This window comes from Camelus ferus, chromosome 13 (genome assembly GCF_009834535.1).
Source record: "Camelus ferus isolate YT-003-E chromosome 13, BCGSAC_Cfer_1.0, whole genome shotgun sequence".
NCBI lineage: Eukaryota > Metazoa > Chordata > Mammalia > Artiodactyla > Camelidae > Camelus > Camelus ferus.
Genome location: NC_045708.1, coordinates 63,220,781 through 63,242,055, shown reverse-complemented (window position 1 = coordinate 63,242,055; position 21,275 = coordinate 63,220,781). Strand labels below are relative to the sequence as shown.

Here is a 21,275-nt window from a genome sequence, read left to right as displayed (position 1 = left end):
ACATGAAATGAGCAAAATAATTGGAATATTATTTCTGCAAGGCCTCTCTCCACCCTGAACCTTTCTCTTGCTGATCAGAATGCCTACACAGGGCTCTGGAAAAAGCCATTGCTTTCTTAAAAAACTACATTGAAAATAAGCCTCTATGCTGTGATATAGCATAGGGCCAAGTAACACAAATTCTTTTATTTCCTGTACTGAGTGAGAGGTACAGAAAAGTGAAGGAACGGCCCTAGATATTAAAAATAATTTAAGTCCATTCATTGTAGATAGAATGTAATTTCTTATCCGTACCAGGATACTTTGAGAGTGAAATGGAATGCTTATTTATAATTATTCTGGGTCAACAGGTATAAAATAAAACTATCTTGGAGAAATCTGATTATAGGTAAATAGTTTACCTGAATTACAGGCAAAGCCATAAATAATCTGTAGACTGTACTAGGACCATAAAATATTGCCTAGAGATTAGTATGAAGAATTTGTGTGGACGTAGGGAGCTGCTTTATAGGGGTAGAGAGCTGAGCTGGGGATGGTCACTAGGAGGCCTGTTTGCAAGGCAAGGGAGCTGAAGTGACCCTTCATGGACATTTTTCCTTGGGAAATTGGGAGGCCTGTTGGCCAGCCTCGTAAAGGGAGCAGGGTGTTCTGGAGCATACTGCAGGACTTCCGCTGGCACAGGTGATGGCCGAGCTCAGCATGAGGAGAATCTGAATGCTAAGATAACTTCTTGCTCATCCGTTGATGGACACATCCCCTCCTGCAAACAAGTTTCTTTTAAAAACAGGGTATTCTCACCTGGTGGTGGCAATCTATTAACCACACTTAGAAGCCCTTGCAAAAATTAGGATAAAGACCAGTTCATCTCTAAGACTGTTTCTAATTCTTTGTTTCTCTGATTCTAAAAAAAAAAAGCATTTCATCAGGAAATAGAGTGTTGTGGATATTTAAAAATGATTTTTAAGTGGGGCAAGTATTTCTGATCACTAGCATTTGTTTCTCTTTACAGATTAAAAGCATAGAAACTTTTGCCATGCATGTCTGTGAGCATTTCCTTTCTTCCTTTAATCATGTCATCCGAGTTGGAGTCTGTGTGGAAGAAGTTCCTTGGAAGCGTCTTGAAAAGGTTTCCTTCTTTATTTATGCTTTCAGTTTAATTAAATTAAGAAGTTGGTTTTATGATATATGCTGAAATTTTATTGGAAACTTTTTTTTTCTAATTTTCAGAATGGAGTTAAGCATGTCCATGCATTTATTTATACTCCCACTGAAAAGCGCTTCTGTGAGGTTGAGCAGATGAGGAGTGGTGAGAAGTGTTTTTCATGTTTTGATTCTGCAATAGCAATATCAGTTTTTTCTTTTTTTCTCTGTTTATTAACATGAAGGAAAACCTTAGAGAATTTTGAAGTCTTTTAAATCTGAGATGGGAATGAGCATTGTGACCTTAGATTACATTAAAGAACTATCAATTTTTTTATCTTAAAAATATAAAAATGGAATAATACCCTTTGCAACAAATTTGTGGAGTGGAGTAGATCATTTTTATTGCCTGATCTTGAGGCAAGGGGTAAAAAAAATGTGCAGACTGACAAAAACCCGAATCTCTGAATTTTCTGACTGCTGCTTTTGGTACTATGCCATATTATGATTGTAATAACCTTTATAGGAAATACCTAGTAAGTAACAATCAAGTTTCCTTAAAATTCTATTTGTCGTAATGATAAAACCACTGATACTACTATAATTACCATGAAATGGACCTCATTTAAAATAACAATGACAGTGATCTAATTCTTTCTGTTTACCAAGAAATCTAAAAATTAACTGTGGAAATAATTACAATACAGACCTTATTAGTACTGATGATTGAACTTAGCAAATATTAAAATTCCCAAAGCTCGTCTTTCATTGATTTGTTGAGGTTGTCAGAGCAGAGTTCAGTAAATGGCGAAGAGTTAGACTGGAATATCTCAAAGAACCATGAAGCCAACATAGTAGAAATATCTCAATCCTAAAAAAAAATAAACTTTAATGGTCATTATAAATTGAGAATGTGGACTCTGAACGTTTTTCTCTTCTATTTTTCTTTCCTTTTCTCTCTCTTCTCCTCTCCTCCTCTTTCCTGCTCATTCGTCTCTTTTTCTTTTCTTTGTATGTCTCTTTCTCTTTCTTCTCTAGCTTACTTTAGTAAGAATTTGAGGTGGCATCTCATAAACTGCAGAAATATTAAAAGGTTAATTAAATATTAACTCCCTCCTGTTCTGAGTTCTGTTGGATAATGCCATCCCTTAGAAAGTCCTAGTATTGTAGCCTATCATGTAATATTTTTCCCTTTTTATGTTGAATTCTAGACACAGCCAGGGCCTTCTCAGTGTTTAACTAACAGTTATGAAATTATTATCCTGTAAAGGAGACCAAATGACTAGTTGTTGAGTTAAGTTGAAGAGACAATGATTTTTTTAACCCCCCAAATGGGTAGTCATGTGAAACATTCACTTGCTGACTGAGCTGTTTGTTAGTTAAGATGTAACTTCCTTTCCTTCCTTCCTTCCTTCCTTCTTGCCTTTTGTGTGTGACTTTGGAGGAGCGAGAGAAAGAAAGGTTTCCTGATACCCCAGGCCAGTGTTTTCCTGTACAAACCACTCTAAACTGGCACTTCCCAGCAGAAATATAATGCAAGCTATCTATCTAATTTTAAAATTTTCTAGTAGTCACATCAGAAAAGCAAAAAGAATTTTAATAATACATTTGATTTAACCTAATATATATAAAATACCACTTAAGTATATAGCAAATATAAAAATTACTAATGAAATACTTAACATGTTTTTAAAATTAAGTGTTTGAAATTCTTTATATTTAGAGGACATCTCAGTTCTCATTTACCATTTTCCAAATGCTTAATAGCCACATGTGGCTAGTGGCTATCCATGTTGGTTAGCACAGCTCTAAACCATTTCAGGTGATTTTTGCAATTACTTAGCATATTCCTTATTCTACTTTCAGTTATGTAAAATAATAGCAGGGGCTAGAACTAGATTTCAGGAGAGCTAACTAAAAAAATGAGAGCCTCTATGAAATATAGTAATGTCAGTCATGGAAACACTATTCATTCAACAGTGATTCTGAGGACTTTTTATGTATACGAGGGGCAGTAGATTCAGAGGTGAATAAGACATTCTCTGACCGTGGTGAGTTCCCAGTAGATGAACAGTAGGAGATAGACTTATAAAAAGATTTATTGCAATATGAAAGGCTAAAGACCCTTATAAAGGAATTAAAGTTATGGGATGGGAGCAAAGAGGTGCAGAAAATTAACTTTCTAGGGACAGTTTGGAAAGTTTGACAGGGAGGAGGAAATATTCCAAATGACTTCTGAAAAATGATTCAGAGCGTACTGGGCATAGAAGGAGGAACGGAAATTACCAGCAGAAGAAACAGAACGTATATGGGTAGGAATCGTAAAGGAGTGGAAAAGGGAAACTAAACTATTTTCATCTGCGCCTGCCTCATGCGGATCACCCTAGTGGGCAAGTCATTTTCGTATTGAAAGGGGAAAGCGTTTGAGGAATGACAGCAGCTTGGAAGGGTCCAGTTTTTAGAATGGAAGGAGCAGATGAAGATGAAGAGGTTGGTTTGGGCCTCATGTAGCATACTAATGAGATCGGTGACTCAAAGGCAGTTTTACACGGTAGTTAATAAGCCCACAGGCCTTGGAATCAGACTCTGAAGTTGAGCTCCACTAAGTAATAACTTTGTGGCTGTAAGCAAGTTGCATACACTACTTCAGTGGTTTTTCACTCGTAAGATGAGGATAACAGTGTCTGCCTCAACAACTGTCCAGGTAATTAACAGAGATAAATCTTAATGTAAAGCGTTTAGCCCAGTACCTGGCACATAAGAAAGATAGCTGTTGTTGTTGTTGTTGTTATTGTTGTTGTTGTTGTTGTTGTTATTGTTATTATTATTGTTATTATTATTATTATTATTATTATTATTATTATTATTTAGCATGACAATAGAAATCCACGGAGGGGCTTAATGTATAGTGTGTGCTGATTAGTAATTTTGACCAAGGTTGTAGTGAACTGGCTGGAGAAACCGGCAGTAATGAGATGTTGAAGAAATGATGGAGTCTGAAGGAAGGCAGTAAAAGTAGACATGGAGAGACTGCAGAGGTGGGGGAGAGGCATTATAGGAAGCACTTCTGAAGTGTACTTAATAGGTCTGAGTAGTTGAGTAGGGATGGGAGGTTGGAGAAAAGGAGGGGTTAAAGTTACCCTAAAGTCAGCAGCCTAGCGGAGTTGACTAGGAAGAATACATGCACTGAGGAAATTTCACGGGGAAGCTGGTGAGTTTGGGAACAAGGGACAGAGATAGATTTGGAGACTGATGGTAGGTCAAGCCATGGGGAAGAAAGAACGTTCCAGAAAAACATATAAAGGGAGAAGAGGAAAGATGAGAGGGGCCTGGGGAAAATTCCCCAGCTTAAGGGTTGGACAGTGTAAAGGATGGGAAAGAAGAATGGCCAGAGAAATAGGAGGAGGATTGGAGACGGTGTCATGGATGCAAAAGAAAAATACATCTCGAGAAAGGAGGGATAGTTAGTGGGTAACAGAATGCATGACAAGTAGGTTTCGGTGCAGTGGCTCCGCACACAAAGTTCACCGCCTTTTGTAAAAGTGGAGTTAAGTGTGTGCGCGCGCGTGTTTGGAGGATGCTCTGCTCCTGGAAGTTATTCAAGTACCCGGTTGATATAATCAGACATTTTTCATCCTTACTTTTTGGTGCCACCTTGAGAGTAGATCCCCATCCCAGACAACCAGGAGAGGGGCAGAGCTTGGAGGAGCAACAGGAGGAAGCAGATCCCTCAAGCCGAACACCAGGTTCTGAAGGCAGCACAGAGCACAGCAGCGGGAGGGAACCCCGTCTCACGGCCACGCCTAACGGCAAGGAAGGCCAGGAAATGTAGTCCAGCTAAGGCCCGGGAGGAAGATGAAGAGCTAGCGGTCTCTGCCACAGGAGGTTAAGGAGTTGGGTTAACAGAGACTGGAGAGAGTGTGCAGTTTGGCAAATAGGCGTCGCTGATGACCTCTGTCCACGAGAATATTTCGCAGATCCCTGGAGGTGGAAGTGGAGTAGCCAGATACAGGGCTCTGCTGATCATAGGAAGCAAACAGACTGCTCTTCACACCCTGTTCTTTCCAGGAATTACCAGGAACTATCATCAGCCAGAATTCTAGTCACCTGGCGGCTGTGGATTGGAAAAACTAATCATCAGAATCAGGCCAAAAGCTTTCCTTTCTGCAGAAAGCTTCAAGGTGTTGCGATCTCCGTGGCAGTGTCCCTAGGGCTCCAGCTTGACTCGTCTCGCGTCCAGCGCCCCTCTGACGGCATGCGGGCTGGCACGGGTCGCCAGGGGAGGAGGCGCCTGCTGCCGAGGGTGTGTGCAGTGTGTGTGTGCACACCTTCCTGAATGTGTGTGTCGTTCTGTGTTGTGTGTGTGGAGATGACATTTGTACTCTGTCCCTTTTTGGAGAGTAGGGATCTATGTGTTTTTTGCTAACAAAGTTTAATTCTTAGTTTGCTTATTATTCAAGAGCTAGAACAGTAAATATTGCGAGGTGAGTCAGTGTACGATCGTTGTCATAAGAAATGCCCTTGCATAAGCTTAGCTGAAGAAAGTAATCATTATCTTTCACACACACGCCCCCCAGTTCACGTGCGGAAGGCTGCTGGTACCAACCTCCCAGCTGGGCCTTTGGTGCGGGGCTGGCCGGGAGGGTGAGGACTCTGCCCCCTCAAGCGCGTGCGCTCAGTCACACATGCAGCCTGCAGCCCTTCCCAGCAGGGTGTGTAACTGGGTTTCTCCTGTAGGCTGGATTTATTCTTATCAATTGAACAAACATTTATAGAAAGCCTGCTGAATCTCAAGCACCCATTTTAGGCCCTGAGAATTGCTGTAAAACTCCCATTACCCTATTTTTTTCCCAGTGTATCTTTTAAGCTACATCATGAAGTATACTTTTAGCTGTTTCAAAGTCTGCTAGTTCCATGGAAGAATCTGGGAGAGAGAGAGAGACGTCTGCTCACTGCAGGGATGAGGGCCGCTGTTACATCTGTGACTTCCCAAGCTCCGAGGGGAGAGCTGGGCTCCGCGTTTGTGATGCAGGCTGTCGTTGCAGGTGTTACATGGAACATACACACACACAATTTGAATTATAATTCCCAATTCTTTAAGCATCAAATTTCTCCCAATCTGACACTAATTATAAAAACTCAACTAAAGCATATCCAAATACAGGAATGAGATTTCAAGTAAGAGATACTGCCTTCTGGTGGTGAAAAATAATCTATTGACGTGGAGACTAGTAGGCGCAGGAGGATGGTCTTAAGGAAGGGGATTGATGAAACTTAAGTCCCGGAGGAGAATGGATTTAAGAGGTGTCAAGCAGGGCAGGCGGATGAAATGAGGTGGGGAAAGTGGGAGACAGACAGAGGCAGCCTCTGCCAAGAAGGCTGCCGATGTCCTTTTGATGCCAAGATAAGGTAACTCCTCAGTTATCTTATTCCAGAAGAAAAGTTCTTGGCAAACCCAAGATCTTTTTAAAATCATCTTGATCACCACCTAGTTGTACAACAGCCCAGTGAACGGTCCTCCATCTGGGGGATGCCATCTCTCCCGTCCAGAGCCAGAGCTGCACAGAGAGAGCTTCCACCCTCCCCGCCTGGGCTAAATGGACTCTCAAAGGCAAATGATATTTAATTGGTCTTCACTGTTTCCAGCACTTTACAAGTTTGAGGTTTTCTACTAGAATGATTTAATATAGTTTTAAAATATCCTCCTTGTAGCTATTTGTGTCCTTTTTGGAGGTGTTAAATGTAGAAGCAATTATCCTCTTGGTGACAGGATTTTTTTTTCTTGGCTCAGTAACGCTTTGTGCTCTGTGACACCTGATGCGTAGGTAAGGAATCGGGGTGATTTTCTCTTAACTTGCAGTGAGTTTCTTCCCCTTGGAGAGCTCAAGGAGTAGGATGCGTGCTTCCCGGGGAGAGAAACCACAATCTGTCAAGTGTGTAGGAGGACATCAGAAGCTAGAAAAGATTATGTTCTAACAAAGTAAAATGGGAAAATCTTGCTTTTGCATCACTCCATAACCATGGCCGAAAGGCAAAATAGAGCTGATTAAGTGGTTTCATGGGAAGGAACCTAGAAAAGGGCAGTCTTTTTGGTTGAATTACTTCTTGGAATCTTTTTTAGAGTGTGTGAGGCATCATATTTTTAGTTGATGGGCCCATGAATTTGAAAGGCTCAGGTTTTTTTTTTTTACCAGTGTTCAGAAAGCTGGGGCATCGCCAACAGGGAAGGGAAAATAAGCTCCCAGATTTCATCCCGAGTGTCTAATGTGCGCCAAGAAAATGTATTTTTTCACGTTCAAAGAGAATAGGTTTTTGTTGTTGTTGTTTACTCGTAGGATGACGAGCGTGCCAGAGGAGATGGTTTGCGTTCTGCCTGAACTAGAGCAGTAGTGAATCGTCTTTGAGAACATGAGATGTTTTATTCGGTGAGAAGCTGAGGCCGAAACACATTAGAAAATGCAGCTGCCTTCTCCATTTTCAGATCGTTAGCAAGAAAGTAGATCATTTCAAAGTTGCCTGGCAGACTGACACTCCCCCCAGGTCAGCAAATCTCATCCCAGGGCTGGCGTGGACTGGGCTGGCATGTCAGAAGTAGTTTTAGACCCCAATGAGCCTTTGTGAAGCATGGGAAATATTTACAGGTGGTTGAACTCAATAAGAAACAGTTGTGGCAAAATCATCAATGTAACTTTTATAGAGCATTTCCAATGGGGCAGCCATTTGACTGAGTCCTTTATATGTATTATCTTAGACATCTGTCAGCACCAGGAAATAGTTATGATTATCACCTCCTGGGGATGAAAAAGTCAAGGTAGAGAGAGAGGGTAAGGAGTTTTCTCAGGGCAACACTGCTCATAAATAGGGGAGGAGAGGCACTGAGAGCACCGGGAGTGAATTCAAGGACTCTAGTCCCAAGACTGTGGACTCAACACTGCATCCAGAAATCCTTTTATGACTGAGACCATTGGAGGAGCCAAAGTCTGGTCGGCTCACATGGATGCTGGCGGTCAAGGCCAGCTGTATAGGGAAAGTAGAAATAAAGTTTGCCTTTGGTTTCCTTCACCTTCTCTCTATCCCTCTTCACGGGTTCCCCACTGCTTGTTCTAACCCCACTCCTGATTGCAAATCCAAGTTTATTTTCTATAGGATTTTTTTTCTAGAAGGGATTATGATTGGAAGTAAATTATATTAGTTTGTAAAGGTTAAGGAGTCACTCCTTTAAGGGGTCTTTCTATTTCAATAGGAAATTTTTAAATAATACAATGTTTTCAAGACATATAGGGCCATTTCTAAAAGTGATGCTTTAATGTTCATTTTGAACCAATGGAGTTGGTATTTTTCAGGCTGGGGGCTCTGTCTGAAGCCCTCAAAGCACATAGTGGAATGGAGGTGGCAGCTTTCTTGTCTTTTGGAAAGTCCTCTTATAGTACAGAAATGGGGAGAGTAAAAAGAAGGAGGAATTGTGAGGATGGGGAGGGACCCCAAAAGGGAGAAGAAAAGCATGAAATCTCATAATGGGATGCTGAGTTCAAACTCCTCCTCTGCCAGTTTCTGACCAGAAGGATGCTGACAGGATGTTCTCAGCCAGTGTTGATGCCCTCACCTTCTCCTCCTGCCACGCTCTGTGTGAAAGTTGAGGGGAGGGGGCAGATCAGGAAGGGAAATAGTAAAGATTGACAGGGGAGAACTGTCTAGAAGAAAAAGAGACTAAGTTGTTAATGTGAATCAATTTTATTGCACTCATTCAGTTCAACAGATACTTACTGATTGCTTTTGCAGTTCTCTCGGGCCTGAGACTGAGACTCACTTGGATCAGCTCTACACGCATTTAGAAACGCTGATTTTGCAGAATCGTGTCTTTTTACATTTAGAATCTGATCTACTCAGCCAACTTAAGGCATTAAGTCATTTCTGGTATCTTTCTTGTGATTATTCCTCAGATATAGCTTCCAGTGGGAACTTCAGCATGGGAAACAAGTACCATTTTCTGTTTTACCACATTAACCTAGAACACTCTGACCAGAACACCTTATTTAATCAGCACATACTTAATTAGCAGATCTAACACTAACCATGGCCGCTGCTCTCTCTGGTACACACATGTGGCTGGGAAAATACCAAAATATAGCCATTATTTACCTACTTCTGAAACTCTGCAGCTCCTGAGTTAACCACAGCAATTGAAATCACACAGGAGATGTAAATCATTGGGTTATTAAGAGCTGCCCAGGATTCTGATTAAGGATCATGGATACATTCTTATTCTTCCACAGAGACCACGTACAGCATAGTGATGCCTGATACTTCCAGCTGTTGATTTATGATTAAATAGGCCAAAAAGGATAGACACTAGTGTGGATTAACTTCAAGACTGGAAAGAGGTGACCTCAGTCATCCTGCATTGGCACGCTGCTTTTGGGGGTTTGTACCCAAGTGGCCCTGACCGTCCTGGCCTCGCCAGCCTGCCCACACGGATAAGGCCGTGGTGATGTTAATTCCCGAGTTCCCCTGGCCCCACAGCTCTCTCGTTACAGAACCGCTGTGCCTCCTGGCAAAATTCTCCCACCTTCTCCCAGCCTGGAGGGCTGTCTCACATGTGCTCAAGGAGAATTTTGCACCCACTGTGTGCAGCTTCTGCCTCACTAGCTCTGCCCAGTGTTTGCTGCACCCGGTGCCCCTGCTCCTTGGAAAGAATGCTGCTCCCCACAGACGTGGTGCCCTGGGGCTTCCCACGGTGTCCCCTGGCGCCATGTTCTTTAGTCTTCACCAAACTGCTGGAGGTACATTGTGTCCACATAGAGAAAGAAAGACTCTTCCCGCTGACTCTGTACCCCATCTGTCACCTGGGCCTTGAGCTAAAACTGCCTGAAGCACAAGTAAACAGCTTTTTCAGATTATGCCCATCAGCATCAGGTTATGCCCACCACTTCATAAGGTGATGTCAGGGGCTGCAGGAGAACCGTACCATCCCCTCTGTTGTTTTCAGCTCTGCCCTCTCTGCCCAGGCCCCCATGAGCCAACTTTGCCCCTTCTTAGTTCAGCCAAAAAAAACAAAAGCCTTTGTGGGTACCCACTTAGGCAATCTGCGCCTCATGGGTCACTGGCTTCATCTTCACAGTCTCTATTTAGGCTTTATCATCTGCTTAGAATTGAAAAATCACGTTCTCTATTCAGCTATTAATGCAGGGATCCATATTTAGTTTTATAAGCTTTTCCCTGTTTTTAATTTGTCTTGGGTTTTTGGCTCATGAATTTTATTTCTGTTTGTTGATAAGAACTGTAAGAGTGGAATGTTAATAAATTTCAATTTGGTTCTGTAATATCAAGAATTTAAACATTAAAAAAATGGATTGGTTAAAAAAAAAAAAAAACAGGCCTGTGCTGCTCCCCGTTTATGACATTGTCTGGTTTTGCTGGGCTCATAACACAAAGGAACTGAGGGTCTGGTTGTGACTGGAGCCATCAGCAGTGTAGACAGTCAGCGTGAGGACTGCCCCCAGTAAAGGACATCACAGAGCAAACAGAGGAACGGCTTTTTGAGGAGTTTGTTACCTCATTCCAGCGTGACTGCCTGATGAACGAGATGGGGCTCAAAATGTGAAAGATAACTTGGCCTAAAAGCTATCCCTGCGCAAGCTGAGAAAAAGGTATTCGTTCCTGTGGGCTTCAACACAGCCTGGAGGTTTAGCCTCTGACCTTGAGTTCCCCTAGGGCAGGAGAGGGCGGGGAGTTGTGGAATTCAGACAGAGGAGGGACAGGCACACCACCTTCATCACTTGGACTTCAGAGGAGACAGAAAACACGGGCAGTGATGTGGCTGTCTGTACAGAGTGTGCCACATTTTAATGACCAGGATCCTTAGGGCTAGACAGGAAGATGACACAGTTTTGTTTATGACCTCATCCCCTCTTACCTTTTGACTTAAAACAGGACGTCCAGTCATTCATTCTGGAATCAAAGACCTCAAGGTCTTGAAAACAACCCAGTCCGGATTCGAAGGATTCATCAGGGACCAATTCAGCACCCTCCCAGAGACGAAGGACCGAATCTTTGCCACCCAAGTGTACTGCAGGTGGCGCTACCACCCGGGCAGAGACGTGGACTTTGACGCCACCTGGTATGCATGAGGGCTCGGGCCTGGCGTGGTGCAGGCAGTGTCTGCCCTCTTTGCCAGGGGCCCAGAGTTCTTGGAGTCTTCCCTCTGAGAGGGAAACTTGGAAGCCATTCAACTCAACCTCCTCACTGGAAGAAACCCCTTCTGATGAATCACAGAAAGACCCTGAGCTTACTTCGAGTTAGTAAATCTGCAGGTGACCCTAGGACGCTATGAGCTGTAATAAAGACCTTGAGTGGGTCGCCTGATTTGCTTGACCCTCTGTTTTTTAACTGACGAAATCAGCAATATGCAAATGTGATTGTGTATGAGACCCACCTGAAGGGCTTGTTAAACTACAGCTCACTGAGCCCACCCCCCCACCCCCCAAAAAGGCTCTGATTCTGTGGCCCGGGATGGGGCCTGAGAACGTTCTCACCGTGTCCCAGTGACATTCATGCTGTTGGACGAGGGGCTGCACTTTCAGAACCACTGGGTCAAATAAGGATAACGGCACTTGGCCTTCCTACGTCATAGCAGATGCAGCGAGGGCCGTTCTAAGGGTGACCAGCTCATCCCAGTTTGCCAAGGACTTTCCTGATTTTAACCCCAAAAGTCCCACATCCCAGGGAACCGCTCAGTCCCAGGCAAACTGGGACAGCTGGTCACCGTAGGCTAAACGCAAAATGAGACGGCAGTCACAGAAGCACTTTATAAATGACAAATGCTCTAACAACGTAAAAGTATGGCTACTTTAACATCCTTGACAAGCAGTAATTAGGCCTCTGAATTCCCAGAGTTTGCTTTCTCCTATCTCGTTCCTTTGCCGACACTCCAGTTGTTAGAAATTTCGACCCTACGATGAGCCAGAATCTGCCCCCTGGTAGCTTCCCCCCATTGCTATCATTTTGCTCTGTTCCTTTTATTATGTGATAGGTTGGAGATGCTTAAAGAGAACCTCACCTCAATCACTTTCCCCCCTTTGTTCACGTGTTCCCCACGGGCAGCCACCTCATGTATTTGTGTTGAAAAGAACACGAAACTGAGTCAGTCAGGGTACCTGTCGGGCCTCTCACTAAAGGGAGGGACTTGAGTGGATCATTTAACTTGTAAGCTCAGATTTCTCTCCTCTAAATTGGGGGTAATAATACTGCTGCCTTGACTATATTGAGAGAATTTAATGAAGTAATCATATAAAATACTCAGCACAGAGCCTGGCACAGGAAAACCCCTGAAAATGCAACAGTTCAAAGAAGTGACTGAGCGGGAGGAAGGTTAGAGCACCAGGAAGTCCTCTTCGTAAGGTCTTCAAACGTGGAGGGAGTCTACCCTGGAAGGCCCACTGAGCCCGGGGCCAGGCTTTGAAGGCAGCTGTAGTTATGTCTGTTGAATGGTGTGTGTTTGTGTCTGTGTGTGCGCGCGTGCAGGGGGAAGTGCACGTGCACGGGGAAATGGGAAGTGAGGTGTTTGGGGTGGGTTTTTTGTTTTTGTTTGTATTTTAAGATTCTAATTCTTTCTAAAGCCAGCAATAAAATTGTTTTCTGAGAGACAGAAAGGTCATGTATTAGCTTCCTAATACATTCCCAAAAGGCCACCCTGTGAGAGCCCACCGTTCTCTTTTTGTGTTTTAGGGACACTATGAGGGACATTATCCTGAATTCTCTTTTTGTGTTTTAGGGACACTATGAGGGACATTATCCTGAAGAAGTTTGCTGGACCCTTTGACAGAGGCGAGTACTCGCCCTCTGTCCAGAGGACCCTCTGTGACATCCAGATGCTCTCCCTGAGCCAGATCCCTGAGGTACGGCTTGTCACTTGCCCTCTGAGGCCTGAGAGAGTTTGTTGTGTCTCCTGTCAGCTCTGAGAAGGAGTTGAGAGTTAAAATAAGAAAGTGGAAGACACATGAAAAATGACATCTGTTGTTGTTCAAAAGCTAGTTATAGCTAGTGAGAAGAGAGGAAAAAAATGGAAAAAAATCTGTGCAACCTGAAAACACAGGCCACTGCTGTATTTCTGTAGTTCTGTTGAAAATTCTAAGCCTCTTCAACTTGCTACAATTTAAGTTTTATATCTAGGACACTTGCATGCCCTGAAGGAGGGGTAATTATCCCAAGGGCCTGGGTTTCAGGAGAGCCAGAGACTGAAGGATAGATGTAGAGCGATTCCATCCATCCGTCCTTCCACCCGTTTGATATTGAATGACTGTTATGTCTCTGTCAGCACATGAGGAAATCAGAGGTAAATTAGACAAGGTCCCTACCCTCAAAGAGTTCATCATTCAGTGAAAGAAGAAAGTAAGTAAACTAACGATTCAATAGAGAACAGAATATTATGGAAATTCGTTTTTATGGCTGAATAGTATTCCATTGTGTATATATACAAAAGAAATAAAATAATGCCATTTGCAGCAACATGGTTAGACCTGGAGATCATCATTCCAAGTGAAGTAAGCCAGAAAGAGAAAGAAAAATACCATGTGATGTCACTCATATGTGGAATCTAAAAAAAAGACCCAAATGAACTTGTTTGCAAATCAGAAACAGACTCACAGCAATAGAAAACAACTTATGGTTACCAACGGGGAAGGTGGGGGGAGGGATAAATTGGAAGTTTGAGATTTGCAGATATTAACTTCTATATATAAAATAGATAAACAATAAGTTGATACTATACAGCACAGGGAACTATATTCAATATCTTGTAGTCACCTATAATGAAAATGAAAAAGAATGTGAAAAGTAATACATGCATGACTGAAACATTATGCTGTGCACCAGAAATGGACACAGCATTATAAACTGACTATACTTCAACTAAAATAAATAAATAACTCTGGAATTAAAAAAAAAAAAGAATATTATGGAAATTCAGAGGAAGGTGCCTAACTCCAATATAGGGGATGGGGCCAGCCAGGCTTTCTGGAGGGAGAGGTATTTGGGTCTGAAGGGCCAAGCAGGGGTTCTGGGTTTACACTGAGGGCGAGGGAGGGGGTAGGCATGGAGACAGGAGGCAGCATGGAAAAGTCCTTTGCTGTGGAGGGTCTGCACATGGGACGCTCCAGGAGTGAAATTCCTTCCATGTGCCTAGAGATGAGGCCAGAAACAGAGCAGGAGGGCGTTTGTGGGCTTCTTTATAGGCTGTTTTATTCTGAAAACTCTTTGGAGCCACTGAGGGGTCTAAGCAAGGTGCGGCACTACTGGGTTTGTACTTAATAAGAAAGACCACTCATGAATGAAAGGCGTGTGACAGCATGATGGGCCACAGACAAGGAGACCTGCTGGGAGGTTGTTGCAGAAAACTGGCAAGGAGGGCCTGGACGAAAGCCATGATGGGATGGAGAGGAGCGGGGCCGTCCTTAGACCCAGCAGGAGGGACCCCCGCCATGGCCTAGAGGCCCCGTTCAGGCCTTGCACTGGCTACTGCCTCTCTCCACTGGACAAGGAGTCGGTGAGGCCAAGGCAACCAACACTTCATTAGCCCATGCTTTCCCTTCTAGACCATTCTCTTGATATTTGCATCCCAGAATTTCATGCCCAGCTAACCCTGAGACTACTTCTAGAACTTGTGCAGACCTCTTCCCCAGCTCTACCCCCTGAAGAGCAGGGCAGGCCATCAGTATACCTTTAAGCCTTAGAGTAAGCAAAGGGCAGGTGTTTGTCAGAGGAATGGATGAGACTTGACATGCAAGCTGGGGTATCAACCCACACGAGTCCAAGACAGAAGATGGGATGGGCCAGGGGCTGGGGGCTGGCTCTTCCCATGCTGCTGTGTCCTGGTGTGATGCTGCAAGGAGTCAGAGAGTTTTAAACTAGATCCTGGCCTTCCAGATTGTTCTGAAGGAGTATTTGTCAAGTTAGAGGGACAGAACTTCACTTAAAAGTATTTTAGCTTGATTCATAGCTTTTAAATCTTTAAATATCTGGTATGGGGGCCTCCACAATACTCTTCTTCCAGGCGTGTAAATGTTAGGGACAGGCCTGGAGGGGAGGGAATGGGCTGAGAGGGAATTTAAGAGATTGACAGGCCAGCACCAGGAAGCCGGTTGGATGCTGCAGATCTCCCAGGTTTCTGACCCAAGGAGATCTGACTTTTCTGAGAAACAGATTCCACAAACAGAGGCAAGGAGAGTGGGTCCATCACTTAATAATAGTACTAGCAGGAGAGAACAGGGTCAAGCAGCAGAGGAACACCAGAGTGCGTCTCGGAGACGGAGGTGGCATCTGAGTAATGAGCTAGTGGGTAGCTGGGGGTTAGAGCGGGGGGAATGAGAGACAGAGTTGCCCAGTGTGATACATATTGTTGTGGATTCCAGATAGAAGATGTGGAACTCAGCCTGCCAAACATTCACTACGTTGAAATTGACATGTCCAAAATGGGACTGATCAACAAGGAAGAGGTAAGAGAACCTGAAAAATGTTTCCATTTAAAAAGCACGTTTCTCCCCTCCCCCACTCCCTTAACCCCTCTTTCTAAACTTGGGGTCCCTGCCACAACTCTTTTAACAGCTGTTGCTTTTGGACTATTTACAGCTGCCACTGATTAGAGGGCTCTTAGACGCTGGCCTTTCAGTATCTGAGGCTGGAGTACCCTAGAAATGGATGAATGCTTATAGAGGAGGGTTGGAAGTTGCAGAGTAAAAGACAAAGAAAGAACAGAGTGTGCCCAAACAGCTCTGAGACCTGCTTCTCCGAGAAGTGCCACAGAGGGTCACAGCGTCGTCATTCTTCCGTCATGAGGCAATGCAGAGGGAAAAACATTCTATTTTCATTTTTTTCCATCATCCCTAACTTTTGGTTGATTTAAGTAGCATACAGTATACACTGCATGGTATTTGTGTTTCTAATTGCAATTACAGAAGGCAAGATGAGGAAGTTAATTTTTTGAAAGGAAACCTTGCCTTGGAAAAAGTGCTTACCCTGACTTGTCTTTAGCCATGGCAGAAAGTTAAACCACATCAGCGTGTCTGACTTGACAGCCTGAAGTCCCAACAGGCAGCTTGTGGTCAGTCCTGTGGTCAGTCCTGGGAGATTAGAACTGTCCCTCCCCACTTGGACCACTCTCAGAATGGCAGGATTTCTCTATTGGACCCATCTTTCCACAGGCTTCTAGAATGGTTAAAAACACAATAAACAAAAAAAAAAACACACCATTTTCCTGGCTGCTTTTAGTGTGTAGGGAGAGTGAGGTGGGGAAGGGCCATCTATTACCATGGCTCTGCTGCCGTAGGTAGAATCATTCCCTTTTGGGGACAAAGGCCAAGGAAGGTGTCCCGAAGGTCCTACATTCTGAGCCTGCTGACCCAGGAGCCTTATTTGCCACGCCCCTCTGGTCAGGTGCCCTGTCTCTGTTCTGCGCAGTGTTGATGGCTCCATCAGGCTCTGCACCACTACAGCTGTAGGCGGGGCCTGGGGAGCAGTGCTGGGTGACTAAGGCCATGCTTGGGTGCCTGGGATACCTGAAAGAGGCCCTGACTTGCAGAGGAGGGCAGCCTTGGTCCCACTCGCTGTCCTTCAGCTGAAAGGAGGGCAGGACTATGTACTTCAGAGGAAGGAAGGACGTTGGTTCCCAGAATGCCACTAACTTGAATGTAAAGCCTTTTTTAAAGGATTACTTTCTCAAGGACAGGGGAGGGACCGGGCCATGTTCAACAAACGTGAAACAAATGGACCCCAAACAGAGAATGGGTCAGGCTCCCAGACCCCTGACAGAGAGAGAGTGTCTCCCAGGGCCCCCCGACACCTCAGGCCTGCACTGGCCTAGCTCAAAGATGTGGACTGAGGCCACAGTGTCTTCTGCTCTAAGAAATCACACTCAAAGCTTCCTCCTAGAACTCAGCTGGAGACCTGGAGGCAGAAAGGGGCCAGGGCTCCACATAAAGACACACAGGTGGCTAAAGAAACTGTCCCCATGTCTGTGTCCGCACTTTGGGGATAGTTGGAGGCACTCACACCCAGGCCCTCACCCAGCAGGTGTGTACAAAGTAAAGTCAACATGTGAGAAGCAGGGAGTCAGGTCACACTGAAAACAGCAGAGAAGTGACCAATGACGTGATGGGAGGACAGAAGAACTCTGAATGCACAGCCGTCTGGAGCCACTTAGCACGGGGCTAAGAGGGCACAGCAGTGTTACGGCACTGGCCGATGATGGACGCTCGAAGCAAGTCATCAAGCAAAGGCCAAATCATGCTCACGACTCCTATTTAAAAAGCAGGGATGTGTAATGCATTTGAGAAACATTTATATCTCAATGATGTAAATTTTTCAAAAAACTCCTTAATGTTCTGAAAAATCACCTCATCGCTCAACTATTGCCAGGAAAATAGGCATTGCTTTGCTTGGAGTAACTACTGGAGAGCCTACATATTTTCCTGTTTAACAAGTTGTTTTTGTTGTCAATTTAATAGTGATTCGTAGTAAAAAGGAGAGGTCTGTTCTAGTGCCTCTGAAGTTACCACGTGGCTTTTCTATAGGTCTTCCTACCATTAGACAATCCATACGGCAGAATTACTGGTAAACTCAAGAGGAAGCCGACTTCGAAGCTGTGACATCGTGGCCACCAGTGGGAGTCCATGATTAGTTGAGGCTTTCAGCGAGCCAGTTGTAATGCTGGAAATCATGGTGTGTAGCCATGCAGATTTTCAATCTAGTATGTTGATTCATGGTGCTAATGTGTTTTCCTCCTGTATGAAAGAATTCTTCATCTAGCCCAGCAAAGTGTTTTATGATTAGTAATTATACCATGCTTTATGGATACAGTTTTCTTCACAAATGCTGAGCAGTATTAGAATAATCATAAATCAATATTTCATTTTAGTTGTCTTGTGCCTTCCTATCTCAGAGAAGCTTTAGAATCCATTTATTAAGAAGATAATCATCAATCAATGGTGATGTGTTAATTTGTACACAAGTTTAAGAAGCAAGCATTGCTTTCATCCCACTAATGCTAAAACTTGCTCCTTAGTAATGCAGAAAATGTAATGATAAAATCATACTTTGAAAAATATTACCATTGTGATTTCAATTAGATTGAATATTTGAGTTCTTAAGAATGCTCTAGCATAAGTGTCATTAGGAGTTTATTTCTACTCTTAAAGAACTTTTATAATCTTCATGTATTGCTTTTATGGCTTTTACAACCCTTAGAGAATAGTATACAGCAAGGCACTGAAAAAAAAGTAAATTGTTTTCATTTTTATCACTTTGGCACAAAGAGCCACATTTATGAATTGCTAGTACCTGGATGGATGACTGTATATATATATGTATATATGTAGCAATACAACAATCAGCAATGATGGTTTTGGATGGTGGGACCGTAAATGATTTTTTTTTTGCCATGTGGTTTTCTGAATCTTTCAGATATGAGCATTTATTACTTTGTAATCAAGAACTAAATATAATTGATGATTTAAAGATATATGTAGTTTTGAGTGGTGATTATCTTTACATCAATGAACTAACACTACTGTTGTGTATATACCATAAATCTCCATAAACTAAAATTTTAGAAGCCCATGATGAAAACTTGTCTACATGAACATTCAGATGACCTTCCTCCATTAAAAAACTCCATTAATAAAATTTTTGTCTCCATTTTTATAAATACTTACATATAAGTACTTAATATTATTTGATAATTCTGCATTCACCTTTGTAATACGACTCCTTCAGGGGGCAGGATGCCATTTTGATTGTGCAAACTCATGTGAGTCCTGGCTCCATCTCTTACTAGCTCTGTGATGAGATTTCTCATCTTAAAACGGAGGTGAAAATAGAACCTACCTCACAGGTATCTTTGAGGATTAAATGAATTAATGTTTGAAAAGACCTATGGTAGCATTTGTGCCTGGTACATAGACATTTCTGTATGTGTTTGTTAAAGGAAATATCCTGCCGTCTTTTCATATGTTATTAGACATAAGTGGAAAGTCATCATCGAACTTTGTGGGTGAGATGAGAGATGGGAGGCCTGAGAGAGGTGAACCCTAGAAGGTGCTGCAGGCCTCCACAAGCTGCTGCCTGCTTGCACAGAACACGAGATAAGAAGGATGCAGAAGCATGCCTGATAAGGAGAGTGTGCTATGCTGAATACGCCCGTTACACAATGTGCCTCTACATCGTGTAACTCGCATGGCCAGTGGCTAGAACATTTTATTCCTCTCCTGATCCGATAATTCTGTGCAAAGAGGAATTTAGAACCTAACATGGTTTTTTCCTTTAAAAAAGCAAATAAGAAAAACAAAAAACTTAATTAGACCTTTTTTACTTGATATTCTTTTTGGTCATATAAACTTTAGAAACACTGTATTTGCTTCAGAGAAGAGAAGAATTCTTAGAAACTGTGGCCTGTTTTATACATACATGCATTTTGCTTCTCCTGAGCTCTTAAAACATTTATCATAATTAGTTGCAAATGAGCTATTGGATGTTATACCCCAGATATGGGGCAGGAAAGCCTGTGGTCTGTGAAAATTTCAAGGACCGGGTTCCTGTTTTGTGAAGGATGTTGTGTGGTCAGACCACTCAAGATGGCTGTTCTCTTGCTCTCTGCTCATCCTCTGCTTGACCAGTCCCTTCCTCACTCACGCGACTATGCAGTCCTCTTAATCAAGGGGCTTAATCAGTAAGTGCCTACGTGCTTGCCCCCGCCCCAGCTGCTGGTTTCCCCTGGTAGCTGATGAGTTAACCTGACGTCAATCCCGCCTATAAATGGCAGTCTCCTCCCACAAGTAGTGAAGACCGCTGCCACGTCCTGCGTGCCGGGCACGCTGGGGGCGTTGCTCCAGGACCCTTTGTTTTAGACACGTAAGGGCCCCTGTCCAGTAAACCGCTGCCTCCAGGTTCTAACATCTCGAATCTGGGCAACTACAAGGCTTGCAGGCCCGTAGGGTGTAGCCCAACAACTGGTGAGGCCAAGGAACCTCCCAGGAGCGCGGAGATGCTGGGACAGAAGGACAGGAAAGGATAGTTGTAGGCGTGATCAGAGGAGGCCGCCCACTGGCATGAGGGGCCCTGTGGCCGCTGACCCCCATGAGAGGTGTCTTTCTCTTCCCTTACATTAATGGCATTTGCTTAACCTCAGAGTCTCTTTCCAGTTTAAAAGTAGCAGCCCCCTGCTCATGGTTCACCACCCGCACAGGGATGGCTGGTGAACACAGACAAAATGCAAGGACCTGGTTATCAAATACGTGGGTGTTACCTGATGGGGTAAGGCAAGCGTATCCCTCACGCACCACCCCTGAGCAATAGGCCTGTGACACAGGCTTTCGGGATATTAACTCAGGGACAGGCCTGTGAACTGGATGTGGCCAGTCACCTGGAAGGGTTTGGTTGGGGCCTGTGGCAAAGGAAAAGAGGGCCCTCGGGCTTCTGGTCCCAGCTGTGGGCGGGGGCAGAGCGAGTACACAGTGTGATGGAGACACAGCTGTGTGCGGCCTACAGAGCCTTACAACGGGTGGGAGACAGTGTAAGAGGCCTTCCCGATTTGTGCGACACAAAAAAGCCACTGCTGAGGTCCAGAACAGCTATGTGTGACATACGGGACCCCCATGAAAATCTGTAGTGAACAAGGAACCCACACTGCCGGCCGTAAAGTTCAGGAATGGGCTGATAAAGATGGCGAACACTGGCCTTTCTACCTGCCTTACAACCCACCACTGCTGAGCTAGCGGGAAGGACAAGCGGGCACTTCAGCAGTGAAGGCTCTCAACACGTGGACACATCCCAGGAGCGATCGTCCCATTGCCTGCGCCCTGTTCGCCCAGATGAACTAGTCCACGGCATCTGAGGCCAACTGTCGGCCATGGAAGGACTGCTGCCAACTATTGGCCGGGACAATAGCTCCCTTTTGCCCCTGCCCAGGACCTACCCTCAGGGGACACATCATAAAATGGCCCTGCAGTTTGGGTTTGCTGCCTTGTGGGGAACAGGGTTAGAAAGGGATTACAAACGTCACCTGTCTTCTACTCTGCGCACCTGAGACTACAAAGGTGATGTACTGGGGCCTCCCACTGGTAGAGCCACCGTTACGTTAACCTCCTGGT

The 21,275-nt window shown here is 44.1% G+C and overlaps 1 protein-coding gene across 1 annotated transcript in view; it reads left to right on the top strand.

Moving 5' to 3' along the window:
• The window catches only part of LOC102505313 (uricase), a 29,537-nt gene extending 10,692 nt beyond the window's left edge, over window positions 1-18,845 (top strand). The window contains exons 3-8 of the mRNA XM_006190177.3: window positions 1,010-1,126; window positions 1,228-1,306; window positions 11,071-11,257; window positions 12,911-13,034; window positions 15,546-15,629; window positions 17,703-18,845. Of these exons, the coding sequence (XP_006190239.1) occupies window positions 1,010-1,126; window positions 1,228-1,306; window positions 11,071-11,257; window positions 12,911-13,034; window positions 15,546-15,629; window positions 17,703-17,777 (666 nt within the window). The 3' untranslated portion in view covers window positions 17,778-18,845. The remainder of the gene's footprint in view (window positions 1-1,009; window positions 1,127-1,227; window positions 1,307-11,070; window positions 11,258-12,910; window positions 13,035-15,545; window positions 15,630-17,702) is intronic.
• The last annotated feature ends 2,430 nt before the right edge of the window (window positions 18,846-21,275 follow it).